The sequence below is a fragment of the Haliotis rufescens genome, unplaced genomic scaffold (genome assembly GCF_023055435.1).
Source record: "Haliotis rufescens isolate VD_foot unplaced genomic scaffold, xgHalRufe1.0.p SCAF_4, whole genome shotgun sequence".
In the NCBI taxonomy this organism is placed as follows: domain Eukaryota; kingdom Metazoa; phylum Mollusca; class Gastropoda; order Lepetellida; family Haliotidae; genus Haliotis; species Haliotis rufescens.
In genome coordinates, this window is record NW_025964112.1 from 58,107,202 (window position 1) to 58,117,672 (window position 10,471).

General features: G+C 42.4%; 1 protein-coding gene across 2 annotated transcripts; it reads left to right on the forward strand.

Annotated features, from left to right (window-relative positions):
- The first annotated feature begins 3,879 nt into the window (after positions 1–3,879).
- LOC125372413 (heparan-sulfate 6-O-sulfotransferase 2-like) lies at positions 3,880–9,203 on the forward strand. 2 transcript variants are annotated; one of them, XM_048382356.1, is made up of 4 exons: positions 3,880–3,927; positions 6,657–6,698; positions 7,540–8,003; positions 8,308–9,203. In XM_048382356.1, the coding sequence occupies exons 2-4, from the start codon at positions 6,687–6,689 to the stop codon at positions 8,885–8,887; spliced, it is 1,056 nt and encodes a 351-aa protein (XP_048238313.1). In that variant the 5' UTR covers positions 3,880–3,927; positions 6,657–6,686; the 3' UTR covers positions 8,888–9,203. The 2 variants fall into 2 exon arrangements, with proteins under 2 accessions (XP_048238313.1, XP_048238314.1); XM_048382357.1 differs by having other exon boundaries at positions 3,883–3,927; positions 6,657–7,047; positions 7,928–8,003.
- The last annotated feature ends 1,268 nt before the right edge of the window (positions 9,204–10,471 follow it).

A 10,471-nucleotide genomic window follows, 5' to 3' on the forward strand; every position in this document is an offset into this window, starting at 1 on the left:
ATGGGTCTTCAGCAACCCATGCTTGTCATAAAAGGCGACTCTGGTTTTTTCGGAGGAGGCGACTAACGGGATCGGATTGTCAGGCTCGATGACTTGGTTGATGCATGTCATCGTATCCCATTTGAGTGGATCGATGCTTTTGATGTTAATCTCTAGATTGTCTGGTCCAGATTCGATTTTTACAGACCGCTGACGTGTAGCAGTAATATTGCGGAGTGGGGCGTTAAACAACAAACAAACAAACGAAAAAAAAAAAAAAGATGAAGTATGATATTTGAGTTACCTGATCCTAGTGGAAGACAAGACGCAGTAACGGATACTCGTATTTGTTTCGTGTTGATGTGTGAAATAGTTTGCCTATTGCATTACGAGTTGGACGCCTGTTCATTGTCGATTCACTGAACACGTAAAAAATGTTATTCGATGACCTAGATTTCTAGCTATAAATAGATACGAATACGCTACCTTTTTCACTGCGGGACCTGGGAATTCAACACCATTGTAACACCGTAAAGCACGAATAGGTCCAAAGTAAATATTCCAACTGAGATGCACATAGTTGGAGCTCCACACAGTCTGCTGACGTGCACATGGAAACTGTGTCTACTATTCGGTAAGAAACGGAATGTGCTGCAAGTCCGCAAGTCACGATGGCGGTAAGTTGCCTTTGTGTGTCAACTAAGTCACACATGAAGGTGCACTGTCGCTGTGTGTAACCGCGCGGTGTTTGGTGGATTGGCAGTCAATCAACACGCTGCGCCGAACCTGTACTTGCTACGCTAGAACATTATCAGCCGGGGGCCTTCGTGAGGAACCAATGGAGAAGCTGGTTTCACAACCATTCTGATATCTGCACATTTGAGCAGGCGTATGTGGGTCTCGGTGACATGCCATGCAGCAGTAAGTCATAAACTCTTAAGAAGGAAGGTCAGGATTAACCAATGGAGAAGCTGGTTTCACAACCATTCTGATATCTGCACATTTGAGCAGGCGTATGTGGGTCTCGGTGACATGCCATGCAGCAGTAGGTCACAAACTCTTAAGAAGGAATGTCAGGATTAACCATTGGAGAAGCTGGTTTCACAACCATGCTGATATCTGAACATTTGAATAATTTTGTATTGTGACTGTTAATAAGATAAACCCTTGTTGCAGCCGGTGCTTGAAACGACCTATCAGATCACATCACGGCGGCCTGTAAACAATCGAATCCTGGTCAGGCAAACGAGTAAGTGAAAGGATGAGCAACTATCAACGACTTGGTATTACAATGACATGTAACCTAGTCACATGGCCGACCCAGTTCTGTCGTCACTGACGGCGAGCGCTTGGCTACCATCAAGAATAAAGTAGTTCCATCAGGTGGCAAGTCGATGAATGTATTTTTCTAGTCTTCCAAAAAGGTTCCTCAAAAGGTGTGCACGTGTCTGTTGTCGCCATTGCAGCACTGCATTATAGTGACTTTGAAAGCATTGAACATCTTCCGTATTCACCAGTGTGACATGCATTATGATCATTTATGCTGTGGAGGACATTCTTACATCACCAGTAGGGAGTTGTGTACACCACTAGCATACAGGCACTACCGCATCGTTGGCAGACTTGTGTAGACGTCGGAGGGCATTATGTTGAAAAGTAATCAGCAGCCAGCGCCATCAACGCAGTCCATCATCATTAGGCTCATGCTTGTTCACCCTCTCATGTGTGCACACAAACATCTGAAGTAGCATTAGCATCTGTATCCTCACTCGATTGCAATGCGAGTGAGTGAGTGAGTGAGTGAGTGAGTGAGTGATGGTGGGTGGGTGTTTGGTTGAGTGAGTGAGTGAGTTTGGGTGAGTGAGTGAGTTTGGGTGAGTGAGTGAGTGAGTCATTCAGTAAGTGAGTGAGTGAGTCAATGAGTGATGTTGAAAGCCCTTTTGATCGTAACCCTACCACGGCGTGTGATCTTGATGTGGGAAGAAAGCCCGAAGTGATGCAGGTCTTCGACCATTTGCTTCTTTAGACATCCTTTCCTCCGCAATCCATCTTGACCAAATATGACTGGTATCATATTGTGTACTAAGAGAATAAATAACGAGCTACGGGGAATTACGGCTTATCTTTCCCAAGGGAATTACTGTCATAGATCCCGAGAGCCACTCAAAACAAATGTATCCCTACGCAACAGCAAACAAGCAAATTGCGGCGCCTGATGCCAAACTTGTGCTCTTAATAGTAAACCCGATACATTTTAATCTTCTTCATTAATCGAGGTGAGGTGAAATGGGGTTTAACGCCATGTTCAAGATTATTCCACTTATTGCGCGAAGAGCCGCTTTCGTGTGTGCGTGTGCGGCTGCTTGTACTCTTCCGGACTAATGCCGGTTTTATAGAGCATGCCGTTTGAGATATCATGCCGGAGGTTAACAGTGTACTGACTCCGAGTCGACCAATCCTTGTTTTATCCCCTTTAATGCTGCGTCCCAGGCTGGCTAACAACACGTAATTCTTTTTACGACGTTTGGTATGATGCGCCTGAGGGTGGAACCACCGACCTTGTACTCTCCGGAAAGACGCTCCATACACTAGACCACAAGGATATCTTCAATAGTTCATATTTGTTGCTATCTTTGCAGAGATCAGAACACAGAGTATTTGCAATCGTTGTGTTTGACAGCTTACTTAATCCTAGACTGGAGAAACAACGTTCCCTGACGATCCCACCTTCAATTATATGTAGCTTTATTTACTGAGATAATTGAAGATTTACAACTTTCGAAAGGGGAGGTGAACGAAGATATAAAAAATGTTAAAGGTCATATTTATACGGCATCGGAGAACCGTTATTAGTTTACTTGAAACATTATATTCACAAATGGAAAAGGATTTGGAAGGTTATCCAACTTAGGGCACCTCTCCTTGATATTTACATACTTTGTTTGCATTTGGTTGGTTGGTTTGTTGTTTAACGCCGCACTCAGCAATATTCCAGCTATATGACGGCGGTCTGTAAATAATCGAGTCTGGACCAGACAATCCAGTGATTGATATCATGAGCATCGATCCACGCAATTGGGATCGATGACATGCATCAACCAAGTCAGCGACCCTGACCACCCGATCCCGTTAGTCGCCTTTTACGACAAGCATAGTCACCTTTTACGACATTGTTTACAAATGTACATGTGTACAAGAGATGGCGAAGGATGACAAGAACAATAAAGAATGATGGGAATGGAAAGAAAGAAATATAGAAGAAAAGAAATAAATTAGACAAAGCGTTTGGTCTGATTGATGTTACTTTGCACGGCCTTATATACATATGTATTATGAATTGTTGATAGGTCTGCACTCCCCTCGAACAAAAGTTTCACATCGATTGGTACATTTATGTTTCGTTAAAGTATGCATTTTAATGTTAATATAAGTTGTTTTCTTTGACTAGTATATAATGGACTTTCTTGACTAGTATATAATGGATATTCAGACAAATAGTGGAAAGAGTTGTCTATGAAGTTGAGTGCCGTTATTGTCTCTTGGCGTGGGTCTCATATGGTACAAGGTTTAGTCCTGCCACGAAAATTTACGAAATCCTAACCTGGAGAAATATTATATCCCCGGTAATCCCCGAGACCACGTACTACTGAAGTTCGAACTGATGACGCATCTTCACATTCTAGAATCTGTAACCCAACACACAACAATTCGGCCTACATAACCCTACAATCGATAGTGTTTTGTGTTTCCAGGTGGTTTGAAACTATGAACAAACGGTTGTTCAACTCACAAATCTCATCAGTGACATGTGTTGCCGGTCTCCTCTTCCACTGCACTCTGAACTTGGAAATAGACAATGATTAGACATTAGTTAAGGACCAACAGCTGGCAAAGTGGCTTTCATTTCTGTGACCAAGGTTGGTGAATCACCGCTCTTCTTCTGATTTTGTAAGTAGCTGTGTTAAGTTGTCATACAAACAGTTTCATTATGATCACTGGGTTGTTAGCGTCTTGTAAGTGTTCATGGGTTTCATCCAGGGGTGCAGGTGACCTAAGTAAACCATTTTATGGAACGAATAAACAGTTCTTGTATCTGACGAGCGACGGCGTGTCCGATACAAGAATTATTCACGAGTTTCAAAAAGTTGGTATTAGATGCGAACAAGTTAAGCATTTTATCTATTTCTTGTCGTATATACAGTAAACTGCGGTTATAACGAACACGCTTATAACGAACTGACCGATATAACGAACTTATCTTTTAGTCCCGGCCGTTTGTTGTATATATGCTGTATATATGCTTATAACGAACTACGGTAATAACGAACCAAAATTAGTGGTCCCTTTGAGTTCGTTATAACCGTAGTTTACTGTATTGGGTTGCTGGGGTCATCGAATGTGCAAAAGCTCCTCTCAGTGATTTATCATCTCTAAACGCAATGTCATTGAATACGCCAAGCGATGTTGAGATTTTAATATTTGTTAGTGAAACTAGCTCCGGCAGTACATGAGCACGCGCTGTGGTACTAATGCCAGATCCTTTTTATTACACTGTGTGTCCCCTAAAGATTCCGGGTTATAATTGGACTTCAGCAACCCGTAATTGTCGTGAGAGGCGACAATGCCTGTCGGTAAGAATCGACGAATGGGATCGGTTGGTCAGGCTCGCTAGTTTGGGTGATGCATGTCATCAATCACTGGTTTTTATAATCGATTATTTACATATCGTCATCGTATGGCTGGAATATTGTGAGGCGTTAAACAACAAACAAACAAAATGTTAAACAGCGGTATCTTCTTCAACAGTCGAGTATTAAAGTGTGTCTGCCACTCATAGCAGTAATGTTATCAAATTGTGAGTGAGTGAGTTAGGTTTAACGCTGCTTTTTTTTACAGTATTCCAGTTATATCGCGGAGTGTCAGCTTAATGTGGGAGGAAAGCCCGATGTGATGCAGGTCTCAGACGTTTACCACTTCGGTGAAACCCACGAGCACTCGTATGGTGCTGACAAACCTAGAAACATAATCGGGGCGAACCGGGATTCGAACCCACAATCATAGGTTTCTGGCGTGCCCAAGGGACGCAACTCTGCACAGTGAATCGCGGCGCCTTAGACGACTGGGCCACCCGTGCCCCCTATCAAATTGTGAAAGGTTTATAATTACGAATACTGAACTTATGAACTGAAATTAGGCTGCTTCAGTTTCAGTGTTCGATGTTTCGCGTTCGGGTACATCTTCCCGAGGCAAGAGAGTTAACTGACTTTAAAAGTCAAGTTTCCACCCTTGCCGTCTTGGCTGGAATTACTGGGCTTGATCGTAGCGCAACCAGTGGCTATTACCAGTTATGTCCCTTCTAAGCGTCTCCTATGGACCAATCAGATTCCACCTCTCGTATAACTTGCGTTTGCTTCACACAAAATGGTGGCTCCCGGTCAGGACGATCTGATCGACAATCAAGATCTATATTGTGATAAAACGGGTCTTTCATCGCGAAATGCATCAAATCACGTGAGCACCTTGATTAAAAACATGTGGCCATTTGGAAAATATCTGCTCACAACGAGTTGGCGGTGCACATGCTTTGCAAATCTTGCAATCGACCGAAATCTGCACGACGGTTAACGAACCGGATTTCGATTTCGGTGCGCGCTTTTGATTGGACTATGCATAGACTCGTTAGTCCAGCCAAAATGTAACCCCATAATACCAGCCTAGTTCGGCAAGGGTGGAAACTGGACTTTTATAGTCAGTTAACTCCCTTGCCTCGGGAAGATGGTTCGGGTATGGTCATCTGCGGCACACATCGATCGATCATTAATCTTGTCACACAATGGATACTGCTTGACGATGACGATGACGGAGTCCTATGGCTTTGCGGTGCATGGTTCCCGTAGAATCGTTACAAACACCCGAAGAGAATCTCAGGACTTTCCATGGCAACTTTGTCTGTATGCTGCCATCAGTGCTGCGGGAAACCTGATATGGTACCTCTTGTCCACTAACAAGTCAACTATTCAACCAGAAAAAAACTTTTAGAGTTTCAAACAGATGATTACTATTTCTATAAATTACGGTTGATAAGGAATGCCACACATATGTGACTTAAGTCACAGTTTGTAACTATTTTGTGACAGTATTTTCAAATATCGACTCAAATGCCGTTCAATTACATTAATATTGAAACGATGAACGCAATGCTGTCTTTGGAAACCATTAAAATCATATTTAGGTTCTAATCGTTACAACAAAACATTTTCTGTCCATATAAACATGCACTACAAAACTAGAATTAAGCCCGAAACATTATATTTATGTTAAGCATAATTTGAATGCGATTACAATCATCAGATTGAGATGAGCTCAAATGACACGTTGCAACACAAATTGTTGTGAAATATGAGTGAGTGAGTGAGCATGGTTTAAGGCCGCTTTTAGCAATATTCCACAGCTGTCACAGCGGGGGATACCAGAAATAGGCTTTAAACATTGTACCCATGGGGGGAATCGAACCCAGGTTTCGAAGTAACAGTCGAACATTCTAACTACTTGGCTCCCTCGCCGCTCCTTGTGAAATATAAAAAATATCGCATCATGCAATGTTAATAAAAAGGAGAGTTGGATATTCTTGTTATATAAGTTTGTTCCGTCAACTGATGTACGTTGTTCTTTTTCAGATTTGTCAGGTGGTTCCCACTGGCTCGCTGATGTTACGAAAGGTGTCACTGTTATTCGGATTTATATCCGTCGTTGGTTTTCTATGGATAACATGCGTCAGCCTTTCACTGGTTTCACATAATGTTAATGAAATTAACACTGTTGAGAGGGAAGTGTACGGGAAGGACGTACACACATTTTACATTGATAAGAGGGGACATGACGTCTTAGTCTTCGTACAAATACCCTACACAGGAGAGAGCGATTTGTCAACGTTGCCACAGAACGGCCTCATATATGGCAACTGTCCAGAATGTATAACACAAAGAGACTGCCCATGCCATATAATAAGCAGAGAATCAGTGTTGTTTTCCAGCATTAAGCACCCATGGCCGTGTGGCGAGTATCCAGGTTTGAGGACGCAATGCTGTCTTTGGAAACCATTAAAATAAAATCTAGGTTCAAATCTTTACAACAAAACATTTTCTGTCCATATAAACATGCACTACAAAACTAGAATTAAGCCCGAAACATTATATTTACGTTAAGCATAATTTGAATGCGATTACAATCATCAGATTGAGATGAGCTCAAATGACACGTTGCAACACAAATTGTTATGAAATATGAGTGAGTGAGTGAGCATGGTTTAAGGCCGCTTTTAGCAATATTCCACAGCTGTCACAGCGGGGGATACCAGAAATAGGCTTTAAACATTGTACCGATGTGGGGAATCGAGCCCAGGTTTCGAAGTAACAGGCGAACATTCTAACTTCATGGCTCCCTCGCCGCTCCTTGTGAAATATAAAAATATCGCATCATGCAATGTTAATAAAAAGGAGGGTTGGATATTCTTGTTATATAAGTTTGTTCCGTCAACTGATGTACGTTGTTCTTTTTCAGATTTGTCAGGTGGTTCCCACTGGCTCGCTGATGTTACGAAAGGTGTCACTGATATTCGGATTTATATCCGTCGTTGGTTTTCTATGGATAACATGCATCAGCCTTTCACTGGTTTCATATGATGTTAGTGAAATTAACACTGTTGAGAAAGTGTACGGGAAGGACGTACACACATTTTACATTGATAAGAGGGGACATGACGTCTTAGTCTTCGTACAAATACCCTACACAGGAGAGAGCGATTTGTCAACGTTGCTACAGAACGGCCTTATATATGGCAACTGTCCAGAATGTATAACACAAAGAGACTGCCCATGCCATATAATAAGCAGAGAATCAGTGTTGTTTTCCAGCATTAAGCATCCATGGCCGTGTGGCGAGTACCCAGGTTTGAGGACGCTGGAGGCGTGTATAGGCTCCTCTCTAAACTTAGGCGTTCGTCGAAGACGTCGAAACAAAATGAGGCACGTAACAAAACATGTCACGGTAATGTTTCGTGTATGTCTAAATACATTGATTCTTTAATGTAATGTGTTTTATTTTACCCAAGTATCGTTGGTCATGGTTGTAGCCGCGAATAATATCTGAGTGTGTTTTGTACTAAATTGCAACCCCGTTCACTAGGACAGGGTCGTTCCAAGTGAATAACTTCCCAGATTTACGAATCGTTGTGTGAAATGTTTCTTTAGTTACATACTTACACACGTCACCTACTGTAATCTCTCTAAAACATGTAACAGGTAAAACATGACGCATATTCTCTTTCAGGTATCTTTACATGACACTTCTCCGATACCCAGCACACCATTTCTACCATGAGTGGAACGAAGTAAAGAAGCATGGATGGCCAAAGTGGTCTCAGGTTCCTTCGGACAAACTAGACCATGCGAGCCGAGAATGCCGTGCAATGTCCAAGGGGAAAGATGTCAGTTTCAAAACTTTCGCTGGCTGTCCACAGAACCCCGCCATCAACAGACAAACACAAATGTTAGCAAATATGTCCTTAGACGAATGCCTTTCTACCACTAAAATGTCGGAAGGTCAGTGTTATGATAAAATGTTGAGCAGTGCTAAAGATACCCTTAAACATATGGCATTCTTTGGAATAACGGAGTATTCGTACATGACTCAAGTGTTGTTTGAAGAGACGTTTCAGTTAAAGGTAATCGATAAATATGTTCATCCGCCGAATATGCAAACATTCATGTCTTCTTACGATATTTCACGTGAAGAATTCGAGGCCATATCTACGCTCAACAAATATGATTTCTTGCTGTATGATTATGCACAGGAGTTATTCTTTGAACGATATGACACTCTAGTCACGTACAGGGGTACTGAAGCCTAACAAAGAGGGCATTTTTTCACCAACTGTTTCTCTTTTTTTGTTTCGGCGTGTAGTCGTAATAAATCATGTATACAAGAACAAAGATACTCATTTATATGTCTTCCCTTACCTGACGTTCTGTTCAAATGCTCTGTTTTGGTTTGTGAAACACAGGAACGTATGCACACAATACAACCATCTGTAGCAAAGGAAACAGCAGAAGTCATGACGGCATATTAGATACACTTAGTACCCAAGGTATCCTAATTTTGGTTGCTGGTGGCCAACGGATTTTAGTAATCACATAAAAAATAGTTAAAGATAATTTGTAGTATTCTTCTGGTTATTGTTTATTATTACTAAATTCGTGCCATCGTGCTAACCATTTCGCTATATCATTTGCTCATGAGGTGAGGTGAGGTGAGGTGAGGTGAAATTGGGTTTAACGTCGCGTCCAAGAGTATTGCACTTATACAGCGACGTGCATGCACGCGTGTATGTGTGTGTGTGTGTGTGTGTGTGTGTGTGTGTGTGGCTGCTTCTACTAGTCCGGACTGATGGACACAGTATACTTACTCCGAGCCGACCAGTCCTTGTTTTAGCCCCTTAATGTCGAGCGCCAGACAGGGTAAAAACAAGTACCATCTTGAAACGTCTTTTGGTATGATGCGGCCGGGTGATCAAACACCAGACCTTCCGCTCTTCGGGCGGACGCTCTACCACTAGACCACGGAGGCGGTCCATTTGCTCATAGTTTGTTATTGCATACTAACTTACCTCGTTGCTGTATATGCTGAAACACTGCTAATGCGCTGTAAAAGATTAAAGAACACAAGCCTTGCTTTATATGGTCCGGACAAAGATTTCCAAAAGGCAGTGAAGGATTCTTCAATTTTCGCATCACCTTTTGTCAATGTCACTATGTTAAAACACCATATAATGCAAATGATGGGCTGGGGTGTTTGATCCTGCCCCACCGGTGGCATCGGGGCACGGGTGGCCCAGTCGTCTAAGGCGTCGCGATTCGCTGTGCAGAGTTGCGTCCCTTGGGCACGCCAGAAACCTATGATTGTGGGCTCGAATCCCGGTTCGCCCCGATTATGTTGATAGGTTTGTCAGCACCATACCCGTGCTCGTGGTAAACGTCTGAGACCTGCATCACCTCGGGCTTTCCTCCCACATTTAGCTGACACTCGCGATATAACTGGAATACTGTTAAAAGCGGCGTTAAAACCAACTCACTCACTCACCGGTGGCTTCTGTCAATTGAAACAAACACGGGAACATGTGGTACACGTGAACAAGTCAAAATAGGGAATTGTGTCTGAAATTATTTTCATCCCTGAATGGTTAAATTTGGAAATGTCCCCACTTGTCAACCATTAACCATATCTTTGCTATAAAGCTCTTTTAGATTGTTCCTCAAAACAGTTAAATTTCTATTGATTATATTCATATCTGCAACACATCACGTGTCTATGTGAGGTCAATAGAATCTGAGCGAGTTAGACCTCTCATCTCACTATTACCTTGCCACAAGCGTCAGCGTCGACGGTTGCAGGACTTCCTCTGCCAAGATCTTCTCATGCTGCTATAATTGGTGTT

Coding starts and splice junctions, on each gene's coding strand:
- LOC125372413 (XM_048382356.1), top strand. Junction 8,004..8,307: donor AGACGTCGAAACAAAATGAG/GCACGTAACAAA, acceptor ATTCTCTTTCAG/GTATCTTTACATGACACTTC.